The sequence below is a fragment of the Vicugna pacos genome, chromosome 26, assembly GCF_048564905.1.
Source record: "Vicugna pacos chromosome 26, VicPac4, whole genome shotgun sequence".
Classification (NCBI taxonomy): Eukaryota; Metazoa; Chordata; class Mammalia; order Artiodactyla; family Camelidae; genus Vicugna; species Vicugna pacos.
Window position 1 is genome coordinate 16,667,158 of NC_133012.1, and position 23,675 is coordinate 16,690,832.

At 61.7% G+C, this 23,675-nt stretch overlaps 3 protein-coding genes across 3 annotated transcripts in view; 2 read left to right on the top strand and 1 right to left on the bottom strand.

The window, feature by feature from the left end:
• LOC140689560 (uncharacterized) overlaps positions 1-23,675 on the bottom strand; it is an 81,961-nt gene that overhangs the window by 39,493 nt on the left and 18,793 nt on the right. The window contains exons 7-11 of the mRNA XM_072950601.1: positions 23,495-23,614; positions 22,935-23,061; positions 3,068-3,264; positions 2,718-2,837; positions 2,158-2,284 (exon numbers count right to left, since the gene is read on the bottom strand). Coding sequence (XP_072806702.1) covers positions 2,158-2,284; positions 2,718-2,837; positions 3,068-3,264; positions 22,935-23,061; positions 23,495-23,614 — 691 coding nt within the window. The remainder of the gene's footprint in view (positions 1-2,157; positions 2,285-2,717; positions 2,838-3,067; positions 3,265-22,934; positions 23,062-23,494; positions 23,615-23,675) is intronic.
• Positions 3,278-5,662, top strand: LOC140689392 (uncharacterized). The gene is made up of 3 exons (XM_072950109.1): positions 3,278-3,284; positions 3,496-4,571; positions 5,256-5,662. The coding sequence occupies exons 1-3, from the start codon at positions 3,278-3,280 to the stop codon at positions 5,427-5,429; spliced, it is 1,257 nt and encodes a 418-aa protein (XP_072806210.1). The 3' UTR covers positions 5,430-5,662.
• Positions 6,952-12,895, top strand: LOC140689393 (uncharacterized). Its single transcript, XM_072950110.1, has 5 exons — positions 6,952-7,359; positions 7,776-8,061; positions 8,367-9,380; positions 9,759-10,018; positions 12,854-12,895. The coding sequence occupies exons 1-5, from the start codon at positions 7,225-7,227 to the stop codon at positions 12,893-12,895; spliced, it is 1,737 nt and encodes a 578-aa protein (XP_072806211.1). The 5' UTR covers positions 6,952-7,224.

Sequence of the window (23,675 nt, forward strand, 5' to 3'; positions counted from 1 at the left end):
TATTGGGCCTGAACACAACTAGGCCTGTATCCTCCTGGATCTGCACACTCCTGGGCCTGCACACTCCTCTGTCTGCACACTCCTGGGCCTTCACACACCTGGACCCGCACACTCCTGTGCCTGCGCATCCCAGAGCCTACACACACCTGGGCCTCTACACTCCTGGGCCAGTACAGTCGTGTGCCTGTTCCGCCCCGTGTCTGCACACTCTTGGGACCGCACAGTCCTGGCTATGCACACTCCTTGGCCTGCAGACTCCTAGGCCTGTTCGACTTCTGTCTGCACACCTCTGGGCCTGCACACTACAGGGCCTGCACATACCTGGGCCTGCACGAACCTGGGCCTCTTCACTGCAGGTCCTGCCCTCTCCTAGGCCTGCACACTCCTGGAACTGCACACTCATGGGCCTGCCGTCTCCTGGGCCTGCACACCCCTGTCTCTGCACACTCCGGGGACTGCACACTCCTCGCTCTGTATACTCCTGGGCCTTTACACTCCTGGGCCTGCCGTGGCCTGGGCCTGCACGCTCCTGGGCCTGCACTCTCCTCTGTCTGCACACTCCTGGGCCTTCACACCCCTGGACCTGCACACTCCTGGGCCTGCGCATCCCAGAGCCTGCACACACTTTAGCCTCTACACTCCTGGGCCAGTACATTCGTGTGACTGCTCCGCCCCGTGTCTGCACACTCCTGGGACTGCACAGTCCTGGCTATGCACACTTCTTGGCCTGCAGACTCCTGGGGTTGTTCGACTTGTGTCTGCACACCTCTGGGCCTGCACACTCCAGGACCTGCAAATCCTGGGCCTGCACACAACTGGGCCTGCACACTACTGGGACTCCACACTCTCTGTCTGCACTCTCCTGGGCCTGCACACACCTGGGCCAGCACACTCCAGGGCCTGCTGACTCCTGTGTCTGCACACTCTTGGGCCTGCCTTCTCCTGGGCCCGCACAATCCCTCGTCTGCACACTCCTGGGCCGCACGCTCCTGGGCTTTTCCTCGCCTGGGCCTGCCCCCAGTTCGGCCCGCCCTCTCCTGGACCTGCACACTCTTGGGCCTGCACACTCCTCGGCCTGCCCTCTCCTGGGCCTGCACTCTCCTTGGCCTGCACACTCCTGGGCTTGCACACTCCTGGACCTGCACACTACTGGGCCTGCTGAATCCTGTGTCTGCCCACTCCTGCGTCTGCACACTCGTGTGCCTCCTCCCTCCTGTGCCTGAACACTCCTAGGCATGCACACACCTGGGCCTGCCCTCTCTTGGCCCTGCACTCTCCTTGGCCTGCACACTCCTGGCCTGTTCCCTCCTGCGCCTGAACACCCTTAGGCCTCCCCTACCTGGTTCTGCACACTCCTGGGTTGCACACTCCTGGGCCTGCTCCCACCTATGCCTGCACACTCCTAGGCCTGTTGCCACGTGTGCCGGCACACTCCTGGGACTGCACACTCCTGGGCCTGCCATGGCCTGGGCCTGCACCCTCCACTCTCTGCACACTCCTGGGACTGCTCAGGCCTGAGCCTGTACACTCCTGGGCCTGCACACTTCTGTCTCTGCACACTCTGGTGTCTGCACACTCCTGGACATGCACACTCCTGGGCCTGTACTCTCCTAGGCCTGCCCTGGCCTGGGCCTGCACCCTACTGAGCCTGCACACTCCTCTGTATGCACACTCCTGGGCCTGCACACTACTGGGCCTGCACACTCCTGGGCCTCCTCCCACCTATGCCTGCACACTCCTAGGCCTGTTCCCACCTGTGCCAGCAATCTCCTGGGCCTACACACTCCTGCACCTGCACAGTCCTGTGTCTGCATAACCCTGGGCAAGCACACTCTGGGCCTGCACACCCCTGGCCATGCCCTATCCCGGGCCAGCCCCCACTTCGCCCGACCCTCTCATGGACCTGCACACTCCAGGGTCTGCTCACATCTGTCCCTGCACACTCCTGGGCCGGCCCTCTCCAGTGTCTCCACACTCCTGGGCCCGCACACTCCTGGGCCTGCATACTCCTGGACCTGCCCTGTCCCTGGCACCAGCCTCCTTCACCCCAACGGTGCCACTCACACGGCTGTGGCGTCTAGCCAGGAGCCCCCAACCGAAACCCCTCCCGAGGGACCCCCTTGCCGGTCCCCAGGGAAGCAGCGGGGCTCCTCTTACCTGCGAGGCGGAGACGTAGTCCAGCTGCAGCCTGACGTCCAGCTGCCGGGCGTGCAGGGCCAGCGTGCATGAGGACAGCAGGATGGCCGTGATCGGCTGGAAGCTGCCCCCGGAGCCACTACCGCCCCTTGGGGAAGAGGAGGAGGAAAATCCACGTCAGTGCCAAGAACACAGGACCCGTCCACAGAGGGCCCCTCAGGTGTGACAACCCCAGAGGCGCCCGCAGCCGACCTGGGCTGAGAGCCACTTCTCTCGCGGAAGCTCAAGGACCTATGCTGAGCCTCCCTCTCCCTCCCTAAAGAGGGAAAACCCAGAGGTTTTCTAACTTTGCACTCACTGTCCATGTATCAGCCATGTCTAGTTTACCTCCCCAGCACGGCAGACCCCCTCCCTGCCTTCCCCACCCCCTGCAGGCGGCTCTCGGGGGCTGGGGGGGGCGCCCTTCCTCCCTGAGGCCAGCCCTGCTGGGGCAGCAGGTGTAATAGAAAAGACCAGATCTGACTGCCTATTAGATCTGTTCTTTTTCCTTTAACCCTCTGCTGTTTTCCAGGCTGTCTTACCAGCTCTGCACCTTTTGGAAATCAATGTTGCCTTCAGCCTGAAATTGACAGAAGAGCCTGTTCTCAAGGCTCTCAGCCTTCAGGATAAAACCTCTTTTGCTCTCCCATACACACAAGCAGCTGCAGAACAGAAAGTAACATTTGTTTTGTTAGAGGTTTTACAGGGGCCCCATGAGCTGACCCACAACTGCAAAAACAAAGAATTCCTGCACCAAGGACTTTGCACCAACCACCCACAACCCCTCTCCTTTTTAGCGTAAAAGGAGCCTGAATTCTCACTCGGAGAAGGTGGCTCTCCAGGACATTAGCCTGCCATCTTCTCGGTCAGCTGGCTTTCCAAATCAACTCACTATTCTTTACCCCGACACCGCGTCTCCCGATTTCTTGGCCTGTCGTGCGACTTGCGGAATGAGTGTGGACTTGGAAACACAGGGAAGGAAAGCCAAGTCAGGACTCTCACCCTCTGCCTCTGCTCAGAATACCACCAACGGGTTGCTGGGACAGTGGACGGAAAACTGAGGCTGCAACACGACCATGAGCACTGGGCCTGGGTGGGAGAGATGGCGGGTGCTGTCCGAAGCGCACCCGGCCTCCTTCCGAGTCACATCACACCCACGTCCCCAGACCCAGGGAGGCCTGGAGCCCCACACAGCAGAGCGCCTCCAAACCTGCAGATGCCCAGTGACCGGTCCACTGTGCACCCTCTGGCGCCCTCCTCCCCGCTCCTCCTCCTTCTGCCCCGCTGGCTCAGCCCTGGTCCCACCACATCCTCACCCAGGGCCAGCACTGCTGCAGGAACACCCTCGGCAGGCTGCCCAGCCTCACGCCCTCAGGTCCGCACACCTGGTTGGTGCAGCTCTGCCCCTTTCCAGCCCTCACCACCGACTCTCCAACCGCCTGCTCTCCCGCCCTCCGCCCCCAGTCCTACAGAGCGCCTCCTCTGGTCACGGCATCCTGCCCTCCAGGGTCGACAGGGCCTGCACAATCCTGGGCCTGCACACAACTGGGCCTGCACACTCCTGGACCTGCGCACTCCTGGACCTACGCACACCTGGGCCTGCAGGAACCTGGGCCTGTACACTCCCGGGCCCGTTCCGTATTGTATCTGCACACTTCTGGGCCTGCACGCTCCTGGACCTGCGCACACCTGGGCCTGCACGAACTTTGGCCTGTACACTCCTGTATCTGCTCACTCTTGTGACTGCATACTCCTGGGCCTGTACAACCCTGGGCCTTCTCTCTCCTGGGCCTGCCCCAGTTCGGCCGGCACTCTCCTGGAGCTGCACACTCCTGGGCCTGACCTATCGTACGCCTGCACAGTCCTGGATCTGCACACTTCTGGACCTGCTCCCTCCTGTGCCATCACCCTTCTGGGACTGCACACTTGTGCGCCTGCACACCCCTGTGCCTGACACACCTGGGCCTGCACGCTCCTCGGCCTGCACACTCCTCTTGTCTGCACACTCCTGGGCCTCACCTATCCTACGCCTGCACAGTCCTGGATCTGCACACTTCTGGGCCTGCTCCCTCCTGTGCCATCACACTTCTGGGACTGCACACTTGTGCGCCTGCACACTCCTGTGCCTGACACACCTGGGCCTGTACGCTCCTGGGCCTGTACACTCCTGGGCCAGCCCTGGCCTGGGCCTGAATACTAATGGGCCTGCACACTCCTGGGACTGTACCCTCCTGGGCCAGCACACTCCTCTGTCTGCACACTCCTGGGCCTGCACAACCCAGAGCCTGCACACACCTGGGCTGAACACTCCTGTGCCAGTACACTCGTGTGCCTGCTCCCTCCCGTGTCTGCACATTCCTGGGCCTGTACAGTCCTGGGTCTGCACACTCTTTGGCCTGCACACTCCTTGGCCTGTTCCGTATTGTGTCTGCACACTACTGGGTCGGCACACCCTAGAGCCTGCACACTCCTGGGCATGCCCTCTCCTGGGCCTGCACTCTCTTCGGCCTGAACACTCCTAAGCTTGCACACTCCTGGACTTGTACACTCCTGGGCCTGCCCTGGCCTGGGCCTGCACACTAATAGGCCTGACACTCCTGGGAATGCACACTCCTGGGCCTGCACACTCCTCTGTCTGCACACTCCTGGGCCTGCCCCATTTGGCCCTGCCCTCTCCTGTGACGGCCCTCACCTGTCCTGCACACACCTGGGCCTGAACACTACAGGCCCTGCACACATCTGGCCCTCTACACTCCTGGGCCTGCCTTCTACTGGGACCGAACAATCCCTCGTCTGCACACTCCTGGGCCTGCACGCTCCTGGGCCTTTCCGTGCCTGGGCCTGCCCCCAATTCGGCTGGCCCTCTCCTGGACCTGCACACTCTTCGGCCTGCACACTCCTGGGACTGCACTCTCCTTGGCCTGCACACTCTTGGGCCTTCTCCCTCCTGTGCCTGCACACTCATAGGCCTGTTCCAACCTGTGCCGGCACACCTCTGGGTCTGCACACTACTGTGATGCATACTCCTGGGCCTGCACACTCCTGGACTTGTACACTCCTGGGCCTGCCCACTAATGGGCCTGCACACTCCTGGAAATGTACCATCCTGGGCCTGCACACTCCTCTGTCTGCACACTCCTAGGCCTGCACACTCCTGGGCCTGCACATCCCAGAGCCTGCACACACCTGGGCCTCTACACTCCTGGGCCAGTACACTCGAGTACCTGCTCTACCCCGTGTTTGCACACCCCTGAGACTGCACAGTCCCAGGTCTGCACACTCTTTGGCCTGCACACTCCTAGGCCTGTTCCGTCTTGTGTCTGCAGACCTCTGGGGCTGCACACTCCAGGGCCTACACACACCTGGGCCTGCACGAATCTGGGCCTGTTCACTCCTGGGCCTGCACACTCCTGTCTCTGCACACTCCTGGCCTTGGATACTCCTGGGACAGTACACTCCTGGGACTGACCTGCCCTGGGCCTGCACTCTCCTGGCCCTGGACAAGCTTCTGTCTGCACACAACTGGGGCTGCACACTCCTGGGCCTGCCCTCTCCTGGGCCTACACTCTCCTTGGCCTGCACACTCCTGGGCCTGCTCCCTCCTGTGCCGGCACACTCCTGGGCCTACTCCCACTTGTGCCTGCACACTCCTAGGCCTGTTCCCACCTGTGCCAGCACACTCCTGGGACTACACACTCCTATGTCTGCACACCCCTGGGCCTGCACACTCCTGGACCTGTACACTCTTGGGCCTGCACAATAATGGGCCTGCACACTCCTGGAAATGCACCCTCCTGGGCCTGCACACTCCTCTGTCTGCACACTACTAGGCCTGCACACTCCAGGGCCTGCTGACTTCTGTGTCTGCACACTCTTGGGCCTGCCTTCTCCTGGGCCCGCACAATCCCTCGTCTGCACACTCCTGGGCCTGTACGTTCCTGGGCCTTTCCTCGCCTGGGCCGCCCCCAATTAGACCCGCCCTCTCCTTGACCTGCACACTCCTGGGCCTGCACACTCCTGGGCCTGCACACTCCTGGGCATGCCCTCTCTTCGGCCTGTACACTCCTGGACCTGCACACTCCTGGACTTGTACACACCTGGGCCTGCCCTGGCCTGGGCCTGCACACTAATGGGCCTGAACACTCCTGTGCCTGCACACTCCTGGGCCTTTCCTTGCCTGCACCTGCCCCCAATTTGGCAGAACCCGGTCCCAGTATCCATCCAACCTGCAGGGGACTGTGTGGGAATCACACAAGGATGTGTGACCAGAAGGCAAAAAAAAAGCAGGGAGCCACTGTGGGGCAGCGCACCCTAGAGGCCTAGATGGGGCACTGGGCCTGAATCTGACATGACAGAACGACCTAGGAGGTCGCATGCCAGAATGGACGATATCAGAGTTGTGTTTAATTTCAACCCGCCGACAGGGAGCTGGGAAGCAGGCGGCAAGGAGGGTGACTTTCCCCAGATCCCAGGGCAGACCCCGGCCTGTGTGGGGTGTGCCCTGCTCCCCACAAGCCCTCTGTGGGGCCCTTCCTTTGCTGAGTCTGTGCATGAGCTCCCTGTGATGCCAGCCCGCAGAGGTGACAGGTGCAGTAGGTGTTTGTGGTTCTAGAGACATGATGGCTTTCCTAGGAAGCAGGGTCCTGAATGATCCCCACTGGGCCAATGGGGGATTGGGGAGACCCTGAGAAGCAGGTGGCTTGTCCAGGGTGACAGCACTGCTGGCGGGGGAGCCGGGTCTGAACCCAGCTGTGTCGTCAGAGCTGTGACCCTGGCTGCATCCAGGCCTCCCCAGGGCAATAGGAGGGGCCGAGTTGGTGTCACTGGGTGGACATGGCATGGGGTGGGAAGTGAGCCATCAGCAGCCCAGAGAGGCCCTTGGGGAGCTTTGTGTAAGGAGGAAGCTTGGGGAAGGGGACCCCAGGAAGTGACCTCACTTCCCTGGCAACAGAGCCCAACAGAACTTGGGACCCAGGTCACCAGGCACCCGCTGTGTAGAGAAGGACACTTCTCAACTGACTTGGCTGGTGAACTCAGCTCAGCTCAGACATGTTTTGTTGCATCCCAAGATCCCGAGGTCGCGGCCCCCGGAAAGCCCGCAGCAACGGCCTTTGCCAACAGTGCCGACAGTGGGTCGGGTCTCACCCCAGGCGCCTCTGGCCTTTTGGCCAGAGGGACCGAAAGGTAACACAGGGAGGCCCAGGGCAGGCCCGCCCAGGCCGGGTCACCACTCAGACCCCACCCGGGTGGCCCCACGGCCCCTTCCTGACTGGTGGCGGTGGGGCAGTCATGTTGGGGGGGGGTCCTGCCTCAAGCAAGAGCAGGCTGAGGAAGGGTCAGAGGCCTGGGGGGCCGATCACGTCCCCAGCCTGGGTCCAAGTGGGCTGGCTGGGATGTGGAGAACCGGGGCAGGGCCCTGCTGCCCGAGGTGGCGCCCATGCCCTAGGGTGTGTCTCTTGCCTCCCGGGTGACTGAGATGACCAAGGTCCCAGTCTGATCTGGCAGCAGAGGGTCGAGTGGGGCAGAAGCAGGAGTGGTCCTGGCCGGGCAGGGCTCTGAGACCTCCGGACCGGGCCGGCTGCCGGTCACTGTCATTGCAGAGCCAGACACCGCAGGATCCGGGGAACCAGGACACTCATGCCACCTCTCCAAGTGAGGGGCTGGTGTGCCACACTGTGGAAGGCCAGCACAGGCTCCAGAAGAGTCTGGGTATGAAGGGCTCCCCACCACCACGGCCTCCTGCCCAGACATCGCCCAGGTCTCTCCCCAGGATCTTGCCCAGGGCTGAGGGGCAGCTCAGCACCCCCGGCTCTGACCTGGAGCACCGTGCCCACCTCCTGGGGATTCAGGTAGAGGACCAGGAGCCCCCCGAAGCAGAGCCCAAAGGTGAGAAGGGCGGGGCCGGTGTGGGTGTGTAGGTGAGGGAGGGCGGAGGGCTGGGCCACACAGGGAGGCATCCCCAAAGTCTGTAGTTGGGACCAGAGCAAAGACTGGCCTCAGACCACCTGTCTGGAAGAATTCAGTCACAGAACAAGTGCCTGTGGGCACTTGCTCAGTGGGAGCTGCCTGCAAAGCTCTGGGAAGATTTCTGTCCTTGAAAAGGCACGTGGAAAGGGAGGCATGTGGGTACCTTTTTCCAGGTTGTGCCTGAGCAGAACCACTAGACTTAAAGCTCTCTCCACGTCCAACAGTTACAGGTCCAGAGCAGGCAGAGGCAGGGGAAGACGCCAGAAAACAAAAACAGGACCACCAGGGTCCAGCACGAGACCGCGAACACCCTCCAGCTGCTCCTGCTGAACATGAAGATCCTGCTGCTCCAGCTGCATATGAAGAGCCTGCCGCTCCTGCTGATCTTGCCACTCCCGAAGAGCCTGCAGCTCCTACTGATCTTGCCGCTCCTGAACAGCCTGCAGCTCCTGAAGAGCCCGCCGCTCCTGAAGCGCCTGCCATTCCTGCTGATCTAGCTGCTCCTGAAGAGCCTGCTGCTCCTGCTCATCTAGCCGCTCCTGAACAGCCTGCAGCTCCTGAAAAGCCTGCAGCTCCTGAAGAGCCTGCCGCTCCTGCTGATCTTGCCACTCCTGAAGAGCCTGCTGCTCCTGCTGCTCTAGCCGCTCCTGAAGAGCCCGCCACTCCTGAAGAACCTGCCGCTCCTGCTGATCTAGCCGCTCCTGAAGAGCCCGCCATTCCTGCTGATCAAGCCGCTCCTGAAGAGCCTGCCGCTTCTGCTGATCTAGCCGCTCCTGAAGAGCCTGCCGCTCCTGAAGAGCCCGCCGATCCTGAAGAGCCTGCTGTTCCTGCTGATCTAGCCGCTCCTGAAGCGCCTGCCATTCCTGCTGATCTAGCCACTCCTGAAGAGCCCGCTGCTCCTGCTAATCTAGCCGCTCCTGAACAGCCTGCAGCTCCTGAAGAGCCTGCCACTCCTGCTGATCTTGCCACTCCTGAAGAGCCTGCCGCTCCTGCTGCTCTAGCCGCTCCTGAAGAGCCCGCCACTCCTGAAGAACCTGCCGCTCCTGCTGATCTAGCCGCTCCTGAAGAGCCTGCCGCTCCTGCTGATCTTGCCACTCCTGAAGACCCTGCAGCTCCTGCTGATCTTGCCACTCCTGAAGAGCCTGCAGCTCCTGCTGATCTTGCCGCTCCTGAAGAGCCCGCTACTCCTGAAGAGCCCGCCGCTCCTGCTGATCTTGCCACTCCTGAAGAGCCTGCAGGTCCTGCTGATCTTGCCGCTCCTGAACAGCCTGCAGCTACTGAAGAGCCCGACGCTCCTGAAGAACCTGCCGCTCCTGCAGATCTAGCCGCTCCTGAAGAGCCCGCCATTCCTGCTGATCTAGCCGCTCCTGAAGCGCCTGCCGCTCCTGCTGATCTAGCCACTCCAGAAGAGCCCGCTGCTCCTGCTCATCTAGCCGCTCCAGAACAGCCTGCAGCTCTTGAAAAGCCTGCAGCTCCCGAAGAGCCTGCCGCTCCTGCTGCTCTAGCCGCTCCTGAAGAGCCCGCTGCTCCTGCTGATCTAGCCGCTCCTGAAGAGCCCGCCGCTCCTGAAGAGCCCGCCGGTCCTGCTGATCTTGCCACCCCTGAAGAGCCTGCAGCTCCTGCTGATCTTGCCGCTCCTGAAGAGCCCGCCGCTCCTGAAGAACCTGCCGTTCCTGCTGATCTAGCCGCTCCTGAAGAGCCTGCCGCTCCTGCTGATCTTGCTGCTCCTGAAAAGCCTGCAGATCCTGCACCTGCACCTGCGCCGCTGGGCAGTGGAGAACCATTTCGGGCATCATCACCCCCTAGGGCTGAGCCCCCTCTGCCCCCTCCTACACCTTCTCCAAAATCCCACCCTGAATCCCCTCCCCTACCCGAAGTTGACTTCCCTACCCCTGAATTTGCTTTTGTTTTGTTCTTCTTTAGTTTAGTTTATTTGTTTTACATCATTTATGGCATTCTATAGTTTTCCATTTCCCACTTCCTTTAATAAAATACAGATTTTTTCCCTTTTAAACTGCATTTCAGGAACATTAAGTGCATTCCCATGCTGTCCGACCATCACTACCATGTAGTTTTATGCTATTTATGCCCGTGAAGTACATCTCACCACGGCCTCAAACCCCTCATCTGAGGACGGACTGATGCCTGAAATGGTGGGAGATGACAGGTGTGGGCACGTTGCTGGGATCAGAGTTGATCCCAGGGAACCCACTGTATTGATGGGCAGCAGGTTCAGTGTCCAGGTGCTCTGTTCCGGGGAGGGCGGCTAGAGATGTGCAGAGTGCCCTCCCAGCGGTCCCCGTGCCTGTGTTGGGAACTGACCATCAAGGGGGGCCTGGTGAATGAACCGGACGCTAGAAAGGGACACCCCTAACTCCCCCAATTTGGAAGGCGGGGCTCCTTCTCCCTGCTGAGTGATGTGGCAACTGAGAATATCACACCCCCCACGCCCTAGCAGAAACTTCTCCTCTCACAGAGCCCACCCTCCCATGGGTCCCACTTTCCCCTGAACCCAGAGGCAGAGCCCCTCTGCCAGACAAGGGATGGGTAGGAGGGGTGGCTGCAACCTTACGGGAGTGGGCGTGCACCGTGCTTGACCCCTGAGCTCCCAGCTGTGCAGCAGAGGCCCAGGGAGGACTTGCCAGGGAGGGCCGCAGGGCAGGGGCAGGGCTGAGTTCTGCATGAATCCTGACTATGCGGGGGCCGAGGGACCTGGTTTTGAGCCACGTCCTGGGTCTGGGCACGATGCCTTGTGATCCCACAAGGGAGACCTCTCTGCTCTCATTGTTCAGATGGGAAGACTTGAGCCTGCCCACCTGAAGCGACGCCCTGCTTCCCCAATTGGGGAGGAGGCTGAGTTGGACTGGGCCCCACAATCTTCAAGGAAGATTGCTCTCCCCAAGGTTGGCTCTCTGGGTATAAACCTGGGCAAGGGAGTCCTGACTACCCCCTGCGCCTGCTCTGTGCTGGTAACCTCAGTACACAGAAGCCTTGAGTCTCAGTCCACCCAGGAACCAAACGTTCACCCGCCTACAGCAGAGACAACTGAGGCTCAAAGAGGAAGGTCTGCCCTGGAGATGGTGTGGAGGCCCAAGTCTCAGAAGACAGGTGAAGCCAGGGTCTCAAGGATACTGCACAAACAGGACTTCACTCTGAACTGGGAATGTTGTGGAAAGACCCTGGGGGCCAGGGTGGAGGAGATGGGAAGCAGACCAGAGCCCGGGGGAAGGCAGGGAGCCCCAGGAATGCCTCCATGCCCTCGGCACAGGGCAGGGGAGCAGCTCTGAAGATATGACAGCCGAGGCTGCCCAGGGGGCCTTCATCACTACCACTTTGCTCGGATGACCTCAACAGCCCCATGACCACACCCATTTGACAGATGCAGACAGACACCAAGTTAGCCACCAGGCTGACAAGGAGAGGAGCTGGGATCAAATCCAGGATCAGATTCCAAGTGCTCCGCTCGCTGGCCCCAGACTAAGCCTGCCTGCCAAAACCGACCCCAGGGCCTCCCGCCTGGCACTCTATATATACCTCAGTGGGCTCCCCTGCTGAGCCATCCCATCCCATCCCATCACACTGAGACAAAAGCACAGAGGCCTGGGGTCCAGGAGACAGGACTGGTAGCAGGGCCAGGGTGGGCACGTTCTGCCCACCCCCCTTTGCTGCCCCAGCCCAGGTGTCAAGTGGAAGCCTGACTGACGTGGAAACTGGCAGTGGGTGGGAGAGACAGGATGCCCCTTAGTTTCCCTGGCAACTGCTGCAGAACTGAGTCTTTCAGGATAAATTCAAGTTAGGCCTCAGCTGCTGAAACACCCATTATTTCAAGGCTGGTTACCTTGGTGACCCAGGTGGTGAGGACGTGGTGGGAGGAGGGGGTGGAGAGGCCAGGCAGGGGGCCACCGGCTCAGAGGACAGGCTGACCCTCAGACCTAGACATGACCCTGGTCACACACTGAGCCTTGAATTTCATCACAGACTGACCTCGGGTCCTGACACAGGGTGCCTGGCCCTTATCACAGACGAGCCCTGTTCCTGGTCCCAGACCGCCACCTGAGCTTGGCCGCGCAACCACCACGGAGGGACACTCAGCGAGTGGTGACTGCTACTTCTGTTATCATTGCTGTGCCGTTAACGTGCGTCCCACTCACAGCTGACACCTAACGAATGTCATTCAGACTAGCGTAACCGCAATGGGGGACTGTTCGCAAGGACTCCTGGGGCCCACAGTGCTCGGCAGAGGCTCGCAGGACCCCCTCTGCTGGGTGGCCACAGGGCTCCTGGGCTGGGTGGGCTGTGAGGGGGCAGCAGAGGAGTGGGCAAGGCTGGGGGGTGGGCTGCCCCTCCAGGCCCAGAAGGAAGCAGCCATTCTCCCCCGGCTCAACGCCCCCTCTGTCTGGAAGCCTCACTTTCATCTCATTACCTGATAAACTGAGCAAATGAACGGCAGCCAGGCAGCCTTGGCCACCCAGGAGACAGGGCACACGGTCAGGGGGCTCCCAGCCTCCTTCCCACCCTGGCGCCCCAGCCTGCAGGCTATGGCCTCTCTGGCCCACGGGGCCTCAGTCGGCCGGGATGAGGGCCCTGGGAGAGGCCCGCATCCTGCTAGGCCTTCCTGCTTCCTGGGCAGAGCTCTCCCCAGCCCAGCAGGTGAGGCAGCAGAGGCAGTGGGTCCGCCCCTGTCCATTCCTGCCCTGTCCTCGCCCACCAGGCCGGTTCCCCAGGCATCCAGGCCGTACTCCACGACCTGTGAAGTTAGGGCGTGTCCTGGGGCATGGAGTTCCTCCTCAGCCCAGTACATGGATGTGCAAATGAGGACCACAGGGGACAGGACAGCTCTCTGAATTCCCCCACCCAGTCCCCAGTCCCCTCCACCCTAGCCCCCATGGGTCCTGACTTGGGCCATCTGTCCAGAGGCAGGCAAACGCAGAGAAGACTACCATGAGAGGGAGAGGGATACAGAGCTAAGAGGCCAGGAGAGCAGGAGAGCAGCTGCAGAGGTGCAGCCAGGCAGGGACAGAGGTGGAGGACAGGGGACAGTTGCTCAGGCCCAACAAACACTTCCCACTTGAGCCTGCACATTCCTGGGCCTGCACACTGCTGGGCCTGCACAAACCTGGGCCTGCACGAACCTGGGACTCTTGACAGCCGTGCCTGCCCTCTCCTAGGCATTCACACTCCTGGAACTGCACACTCATTGGCCTGCACCCACCTGGAGCTGCACAATCATGAGCCTGCACATACTTGGGCCTGCACCCTGCTGGGCCTGCACATTTCTGGGCCTGCCTTCTCCTGGGCCCGCACAATCCCTCATCTGCACACTCCTGGGCCTGGACATTCCTGGGCCTGCAGAGTACTGGGCCTGTATACCCCTGGGCCTGCACACTCCTGTCTCTGCACACTCCGGGTTCTGCACACTCCTCGGTCTGTATACTCCTGGGCCTGTACACACCTGGGCCTGCACACTCCTCTGTCTGCACACTCCTGGGCCAGCACACCCATGGAACTGCACACTCTGGTGTCTTCACACTCCTGGGCCTGCACGCTCCTGGGCCTTTCCTCACCTGGGCCTGCCCCCAGTTCGGCCCGCCCTCTCCTGGACCTGCACACTCTTGGGCCTGCACACTCCTGGGCCTGCACACTCCTGTCTCTGCACACTCCGGGGTCTGCACACTCCTCGGTCTGTATACTCCTGGGCCTGTACACTCATGGGCCTGCCGTGGCCTTGGCCTGCACGCTCCTGGTCCTGCACACACCTCTGTCTGCACACTCCTGGGCCTGCATACCCCTGCATCTTCACACTCCTGGGCCTGCACAACCCAGAGCCTGCACAGATCTGGGCCTCTACACACCTGGGCCAGTACACACGTGTGCTTGCTCCCCCCCGTGTCTGCAAACTCCTGGGACTGCACATTCCTGGGTCTGCACACACCTTGGCCTGCACACTCATGGGCCTGTTCCGTCTTGTGTCTGCATACCTCTGGGCCTGCACACTCCAGGGCCTGCACACACCTGGGCCTGCACGAACCTGGGCCTCTTGACTCCTGGGCCTGCCCTTTCCTAGGCCTGCCCACTCCTGTGCCTACACATTCCTGGGCCTGCACACTCCTGGACCTGTACACTCCTGGGCGTGCCCTGGCATGGGCCTGCACACAAATGGGCCTGCACTCTCCAGGGACTGCACCCTCCTGGGCCTGCACACTCCTCTGTCTGCACACTCCTGGGCCTGCCCCAAATTGCCCTGCCCTCTCCTGTGACGGCCCTCACAAGTCCTGCACACTCCTAGGCCTGCACACTCGTGTACCTCCTCCCTCCTGTGCCTGCACACTCCTGGCCATGTACACTCATGGGCCTGCCCTCTGCATGGCGTGCACGGTCCTAGGACTCCCCATTCCTGCGCCTGGACACCCTTGGGCCTGCCCTCTCCTGGGCCTGCACACTCTGGGGCCTGCCCTCACCTGGTTCTGCACACTACTGGGACTGTACACCCCTGGACCTGTACACTGCTGTGCCTTCCCTGGTCTGGGCCTTCCCTGGCCTGGGCCTGAAAACTACTGGGCCTGAAAACTGCTGGAACTGCACACTCATTGGCCTGCAAACTCCAGGACCTGCACAATCTTGGGCTTGAACACACCTGGGCCTGTATACTCCTGGGCCTGCACACTCCTGTCTCTGCACACTGTGGTGTTTGCACACGCCTGGGCCTGCACGAACGTGGGCCTGTACACTCCTGGGCCTGCACACACCTGAGTCTGCACACTCCGGGGTCTGCACACTCCTCGGTCTGTATACTCCTGGGTTGTACACTCCTGGGCCTGACCTGGCCTGGGCCTGCACGCTCCTGGGCCTGCACACTCCTCTGTCTGCACACTTCTGGGCATGCACAACCCTAGACCCTATACTCCTGGGCCTGCGCATCCCAGAGCCTGAACACACCTGGGCCTCTATACTCCTGGGCCACTACTCTCATGTGCCTGCTCCGCCCCGTGTCTACACACTCCTGGCACTGCACAGTCCTGGACCTGCACACTCCTGGGCCTGCCCTGGCCTGGGCCTGCACACTAATGGGCCTACACACACCTAGGAATGCACCCTCCTGGGCCTGCACACTCCTCTGTCTGCACACTCGTGGGCCTTCCCTGGTCTGGGCCTTCCCTGGCCTGGGCCTGCAAACTACTGGGCCTGCAAACTCCTGGAACTGCACACTCATTGGCCTGCACACTCCAGGACCTGCACAATCTTGGGCTTGAACACACCTAGGCCTGTATACTCCTGGACCTGCACACTCCTGTCTTGCACACTCTGGTGTTTGCACACGCCTGGGCCTGCACGAACTTTGGCCTGTACACACCTGGGCCTGCACACTCCTGTATCTGCTCACTTCTGAGACTGCATACACCTGGGCCTGCAAACTCCTGGGCCTGTACACTCCTGGGCCTGAACACTCCTGGACCTGTACACTCCTGGGCATGCCCTGGCCTGGGCCTGCACACTAATGGTGCTACACCCACCTAGGAATGCACACTCATGGGCCTGCACACTCCTGGGCCTGCCGACTCCTGAGCCTGCATTCTCCTGGTCCTTTCCTCGCCTGGGCCACCACCTATTAGGCCCGCCCTCTCTTTGACGTGCACACGCCTGGGCCTGCTCACTCCTCTGTCTGCACACCCCTGCGCCTTGACACCCCTGGACCTGCACACTCCGGGGCCTGCGCATCCCATGGCCTGCACACACCTGGGCCTCTACACTCCTGGGCCAGTACAGTCATGTGCCTGTTCCGCCCCGTGTCTGCACACTCTTGGGACCGCACAGTCCTGGCTATGCACACTCCTTGGCCTGCAGACTCCTAGGCCTGTTCGACTTCTGTCTGCACACCTCTGGGCCTGCACACTACAGGGCCTGCACATACCTGGGCCTGCACGAACCTGGGCCTCTTCACTGCTGGTCCTGCCCTCTCCTAGGCCTGCACACTCCTGGAACTGTACACTCATGGGCCTGCACACTCCTGGACCTGAACAATCTTGAGCCTGCACAATCCTGGGCCTGTACGCTCCTGGGCCTGCACACTCCTGTGCCTGCCCTCTCTTGGCCCTGCACTCTCCTTGGCCTGCACACTCCTGGCCTGTTCCCTCCTGTGCCGGCACACTCCTGGGACTGCACACTCCTGGGCCTGCCCTGGCCTGGGCCTGCACCCTCCTCTGTCTGCACACTCCTGGGACTGCACAGCCCTGAGCCTGTACACTCCTGGACCTGCACACTTCTGTCTCTGCACACTCTGGTGTCTGCACACTCCTGGACATGCACACTCCTGGGCCTGTACACTCCTAGGCCTGCCTTATCCTGGCCCTGGACACTCTTCTGTCTGCACACTCCTGGGGCTGCACACTCTTGGGCCTGCACACTCCTGGACCTGTACAATCCTGGGCCTTCCCTGGTCTGGGTCTTCCCTGGCCTGGTCCTGCACACTAATGGGCCTGAACACTCCTGGTCCTGTACACACCTCGGCCTGCACCCTACTGGTCCTGCACACTCCTCTGTTTGCACACACATGGAACTGCACACCCCTTGGCCTGCACACTCCCAGACCTGCACAATCTTGAGCCTGCACAATCCTGGGCCTGTACACTCCTGGGCCTACACACCCCCAGGCCTGCACACTGCTGGGCCTGCACACTCCTGAGCCTCCCTTCTCCTGGGCCTGCACAATCCCTCATCTGCACACTCCTAGGCCTGCACACCCTTGGGCCTGCACACTCCTGGGCCTGCACACTCCTGTCTCTGCACACTCCGGGGACTGCACAGTCCTCGGTCTGTATACTCCTGGGCCTGTACACTCCTGGGCCTGCCGTGGCCTGGGCCTGCACACTCCTCAGCCTGCACACTCCTCTGTCTGCACACTCCTGGGCCTGCACACACCTGGGCAGGCACACTCCAGGGCCCTCTGACACCTGTGCCTGCACACTCTTGGGCCTGTCTTCTCCTGGGCCCGCATGAACCTGGGCCTCTTCACTGCTGGTCCTGCCCTCTCCTAAGCCTGCACACTCCTGGAACTGCACACTCATGGGCCTGCAGACTCCTGGACCTGCACAATCTTGAGCCTGCACCATCCTGGGCCTGTACGCTCCTGGGCCTGCACACTCCTGTGCCTGCCCTCTCTTGGCCCTGCACTCTCCTGTGCCTGCACACTCCTGGGCCTGCTCCCACCTATGCCTGCACCCTCCTAGGCCTGTTCCCACGTGTGCCGGCACACTCCTGGGACTGCACACTCCTGGGCCTGCACACTCCTGTGCCTGCCCTCTCTTGGCCCTGCACTCTCCTTGGCCTGCACACTCCTGGCCTGTTCCCTCCTGTGCCTGCACACTCCTGGGCCTGCTCCCACCTATGCCTGCACACTCCTAGGCCTGTTCCCACGTGTGCCGGCACACTCCTGGGACTGCACACTCCTGGGCCTGCCCTGGCCTGGGCCTGCACCCTCCTCTGTCTGCACACTCCTGGGACTGCACAGCCCTGAGCCTGTACACTCCTGGACCTGCACACTTCTGTCTCTGCACACTCTGGTGTCTGCACACTCCTGGGCCTGTACACTCCTAGGCCTGCCCTATCCTGGCCCTGGACACTCTTCTGTCTGCACACTCCTGGGGCTGCACACTCCTGGGCCTGCACACCCCTGGGCATGCCCTCTCCTGGGCCTGCAAACTCCTGGGCCTGCACACTCCTCTGTCTGCACACTCCGGGGCCTTCCCTCTCCTGGGCCTGCCCCCAGTTCGGCCGGCACTCTCCTGGAGCTGCACACTCCTGGGCCTGACCTATCGTACGCCTGCACAGTCCTGGATCTGCACACTTCTGGACCTGCTCCCTCCTGTGCCATCACCCTTCTGGAACTGCACATTGGGCGCCTGCACACTCCTGTGCCTGACACACCTGGGCCTGCACGCTCCTCGGCCTGCACACTCCTCTTGTCTGCACACTCCTCTTGTCTGCACACTCCTGGGCCTGTTCCGTCTTGTGTCTTCACACCTCTCAGCCTGCGCACTCCAGGGCCTGAACACACCTGGGCCTGCACGAACCTGGGCCTGTTCACTCCTGGGCCTGCCCTCTCCTTGGCCGGCACGAACCTGGGCCTAAACACCCCTGGGCCTGCCCTGGCCTGGGCCTGCACACTAATGGGGCTGCACACACCTAGGAATGCACCCACCTGGGCCTACACACTCTTCTGTCTGTACACTCCTGGGCCTGCACACTCCTGGGCATGCACACTCCTCTGTCTGCACACTCCTCGGCCTACACACTCCTAGGCCTGCACACTCCTGGGCCTGCTGACCCCTGTGTCTGCACACTCTTGGGCCTGCACACACCTGGACCTGTACCATCCTGGGCCTTCCCTGGACTGGGTCTTCCCTGGCCTGGGCCTGCACACTACTGGGCCCGCACACTTCTGCAACTGCACACTCATCGGCCTGCAAAGGCACGACCTGCACAATATTGGGCCTGAACACACATAGGCCTTTATCCTCCTGGATCTGCACACTCCTGGGCCTGCACACTGCTGGACCTGCACAGCACTGGGCCTAAACACACCTGGGCCTGCACACTCCTTCTCTGCACACTCCTATCTCTGCACACTCTGGTGTCTACACACTCCAGGGCCTGCACGAACCTAGGCCTGCTCCCTCCTGTGCCTGCATACTCCTGGGCCTGCTCCCACCTGTGCCTGCACACTCCTAGCCCTGTTCCCACCTGTGCTGGCACATTCCTGGGACTGCACACTTCTGTGCCTGCACACTTTTGGGCCTGCACACCCCTGGGCCTGCACACTCCTGGACCTGTACACTCCTGGGCCTTCCCTGGTCTGGGCATTCCCTGGCCTGGGCCTGCAAACTCCTGGGCCTATACACTCCTGGGCCTGCACACTCCTGTACCTGTACACACCTGGGCCTGCCCTGGCCTGGGACTGCACACTAATGGGGCTGCACACACCTAGGAATGCACCCCCCTGGGCCTGCACACTCCTCTGTCTGCACACTCCTGGGCCTGCATAACCCTGGATCTGCACACTCCTGGGCCTGCGCATCCCAGAGCATGCACAGATCTGGGCCTCTACACACCTGGGCCAGTACACACGTGTGCTTGCTCCACCCCGTGTCTGCAAACTCCTGGGACTGCACATTCCTGGGTCTGCAACACCTTGGCTTGCACACTCATGGGCCTGTTCCGTCTTGTGTCTGCATACCTGTGGGCCTGCACACCCCAGGGCCTGCACACACCTGGGCCTGCACGAACGTGGGCCTCTTGAATCCTGGGCCTGCCCTTTCCTAGGCCTGCCCACACCTGTGCCTACACATTCCTGGGCCTGCACACTCCTGGACCTGTACACTCCTGGGCGTACCCTGGCATGCGCCTGCACACTAATGGGCCTGCACTCTCCAGGGACTGCACCCTCCTGGGCCTGCACACTCCTCTGTCTGCACACTCCTGGGCCTGCCCCAAATTGCCCTGCCCTCTCCTGTGACGGCCCTCACAAGTCCTGCACACTCCTAGGCCTGCACACTCGTGTACCTCCTCCCTCCTGTGCCTGCACACTCCTGGCCATGTACACTCATGGGCCTGCCCTCTGCATGGCGTGCACGGTCCTAGGACTCCCCATTCCTGCGCCTAGACACCCTAGGGCCTGCCCTCTCCTGGGCCTGCACACTCTGGGGCCTGCCCTCACCTGGTTCTGCACACTACTGGGACTGTACACCCCTGGACCTGTACACTGCTGTGCCTTCCCTGGTCTGAGTCTTCCCTGGCCTGGGCCTGAAAACTACTGGGCCTGAAAACTGCTGGAACTGCACACTCATTGGCCTGTAAACTCCAGGACCTGCACAACCTTGGGCTTGAACACACCTGGGCCTGTATACTCCTGGGCCTGCACACTCCTGTCTCTGCCCACTGTGGTGTTAGCACACGCCTGGGCCTGCAAGAACGTGGGCCTGTACACTCCTGGGCCTGCACACACCTGACTTTGCACACTCCGGGGTCTGCACACTCCTCGGTCTGTATACTCCTGGGTTGTACACTCCTGGGCCTGACCTGGCCTGGGCCTGCACGCTCCTGGGCCTGCACACTCCTCTGTCTGCACACTTCTGGGCATGCACAACCCTAGACCCTACACTCCTGGGCCTGCGCATCCCAGAGCCTGAACACACCTGGGCCTCTATACTCCTGGGCCACTACTCTCATGTGCCTGCTCCGCCCCGTGTCTACACACTCCTGGCACTGCACAGTCCTGGACCTGCACACTCCTGGGCCTGCCCTGGCCTGGGCCTGAACACTAATGGGCCTACACACACCTAGGAATGCACCCTCCTGGGCCTGCACACTCCTCTGTCTGCACACTCGTGGGCCTTCCCTGGTCTGGGCCTTCCCTGGCCTGGGCCTGCAAACTACTGGGCCTGCAAACTCCTGGAACTGCACACTCATTGGCCTGCACACTCCAGGACCTGCACAATCTTGGGCTTGAACACACCTAGGCCTGTATACTCCTGGACCTGCACACTCCTGTCTCTGCACACTCTGGAGTTTGCACACGCCTGGGCCTGCACGAACCTGGGCCTGTACACACCTGGGCCTGCACACTCCTTTATCTGCTCACTCCTGAGACTGCATACACCTGGGCCTGCACATTCCTGTATCTGCTCACTCCTGAGACTGCATACTCCTGGGCCTGCAAACTCCTGGGCATGTACAATCCTGGGCCTGCACACTCCTGGACCTGTACACTCCTGGGCCTGCCCTGGCCTGGGCCTGCACACTAATGGGGCTGCACACACCTAGGGATGCACCCTCCTGGGCCTACACACTCCTCTGTGTGCACACTCCTGAGCCTGCACACCCCTGGGCCTGCACACTCCTCTGTCTGCACATTCCTCGGCCTACACACTCCTAGGCCTGCACACTCCAGGGCCTGCTGACTCCTGTGTCTGCACACTCTTGGGCCTGCACACTCCTGGACCTGTACAATCCTGGGCCTTCCCTGGTCTGGGTCTTCCCTGGCCTGGGCCTGCACACTACTGGGCCCGCACACTTCTGCAACTTCACACTCATCGGCCTGCACAGTCCACGACCTGCACAATATTGGGCCTGAACACAACTAGGCCTGTATCCTCCTGGATCTGCACACTCCTGGGCCTGCACACTCCTCTGTCTGCACACTCCTGGGCCTTCACACACCTGGACCCGCACACTCCTGGGCCTGCGCATCCCAGAGCCTGCACACACTTTAGCCTCTACACTCCTGGGCCAGTACATTCGTGTGACTGCTCCGCCCCGTGTCTGCACACTCCTGGGACTGCACAGTCCTGGCTATGCACACTTCTTGGCCTGCAGACTCCTGGGGTTGTTCGACTTGTGTCTGCACACCTCTGGGCCTGCACACTCCAGGACCTGCAAATCCTGGGCCTGCACACAACTGGGCCTGCACACTACTGGGACTCCACACTCTCTGTCTGCACTCTCCTGGGCCTGCACACACCTGGGCCAGCACACTCCAGGGCCTGCTGACTCCTGTGTCTGCACACTCTTGGGCCTGCCTTCTCCTGGGCCCGCACAATCCCTCGTCTGCACACTCCTGGGCCGCACGCTCCTGGGCTTTTCCTCGCCTGGGCCTGCCCCCAGTTCGGCCCGCCCTCTCCTGGACCTGCACACTCTTGGGCCTGCACACTCCTCGGCCTGCCCTCTCCTGGGCCTGCACTCTCCTTGGCCTGCACACTCCTGGGCTTGCACACTCCTGGACCTGCACACTACTGGGCCTGCTGAATCCTGTGTCTGCCCACTCCTGCGTCTGCACACTCGTGTGCCTCCTCCCTCCTGTGCCTGAACACTCCTAGGCATGCACACACCTGGGCCTGCCCTCTCTTGGCCCTGCACTCTCCTTGGCCTGCACACTCCTGGCCTGTTCCCTCCTGCGCCTGAACACCCTTAGGCCTCCCCTACCTGGTTCTGCACACTCCTGGGTTGCACACTCCTGGGCCTGCTCCCACCTATGCCTGCACACTCCTAGGCCTGTTGCCACGTGTGCCGGCACACTCCTGGGACTGCACACTCCTGGGCCTGCCATGGCCTGGGCCTGCACCCTCCACTCTCTGCACACTCCTGGGACTGCTCAGGCCTGAGCCTGTACACTCCTGGGCCTGCACACTTCTGTCTCTGCACACTCTGGTGTCTGCACACTCCTGGACATGCACACTCCTGGGCCTGTACACTCCTAGGCCTGCCCTGGCCTGGGCCTGCACCCTACTGAGCCTGCACACTCCTCTGTATGCACACTCCTGGGCCTGCACACTACTGGGCCTGCACACTCCTGGGCCTCCTCCCACCTATGCCTGCACACTCCTAGGCCTGTTCCCACCTGTGCCAGCAATCTCCTGGGCCTACACACTCCTGCACCTGCACAGTCCTGTGTCTGCACAACCCTGGGCAAGCACACTCTGGGCCTGCACACCCCTGGCCATGCCCTATCCCGGGCCAGCCCCCACTTCGCCCGACCCTCTCATGGACCTGCACACTCCAGGGTCTGCTCACATCTGTCCCTGCACACTCCTGGGCCGGCCCTCTCCAGTGTCTCCACACTCCTGGGCCCGCACACTCCTGGGCCTGCATACTCCTGGACCTGCCCTGTCCCTGGCACCAGCCTCCTTCACCCCAACGGTGCCACTCACACGGCTGTGGCGTCTAGCCAGGAGCCCCCAACCGAAACCCCTCCCGAGGGACCCCCTTGCCGGTCCCCAGGGAAGCAGCGGGGCTCCTCTTACCTGCGAGGCGGAGACGTAGTCCAGCTGCAGCCTGACGTCCAGCTGCCGGGCGTGCAGGGCCAGCGTGCATGAGGACAGCAGGATGGCCGTGATCGGCTGGAAGCTGCCCCCGGAGCCACTACCGCCCCTTGGGGAAGAGGAGGAGGAAAATCCACGTCAGTGCCAAGAACACAGGACCCGTCCACAGAGGGCCCCTCAGGTGTGACAACCCCAGAGGCGCCCGCAGCCGACCTGGGCTGAGAGCCACTTCTCTCGCGGAAGCTCAAGGACCTATGCTGAGCCTCCCTCTCCCTCCCTAAAGAGGGAAAACCCAGAGGTTTTCTAACTTTGCACTCACTGTCCATGTATCAGCCATGTCTAGTTTACCTCCCCAGCACGGCAGACCCCCTCCCTGCCTTCCCCACCCCCTGCAGGCGGCTCTCGGGGGCTGGGGGGGGCGCCCTTCCTCCCTGAGGCCAGCCCTGCTGGGGCAGCAGGTGTAATAGAAAAGACCAGATCTGACTGCCTATTAGATCTGTTCTTTTTCCTTTAACCCTCTGCTGTTTTCCAGGCTGTCTTACCAGCTCTGCACCTTTTGGAAATCAATGTTGCCTTCAGCCTGAAATTGACAGAAGAGCCTGTTCTCAAGGCTCTCAGCCTTCAGGATAAAACCTCTTTTGCTCTCCCATACACACAAGCAGCTGCAGAACAGAAAGTAACATTTGTTTTGTTAGAGGTTTTACAGGGGCCCCATGAGCTGAC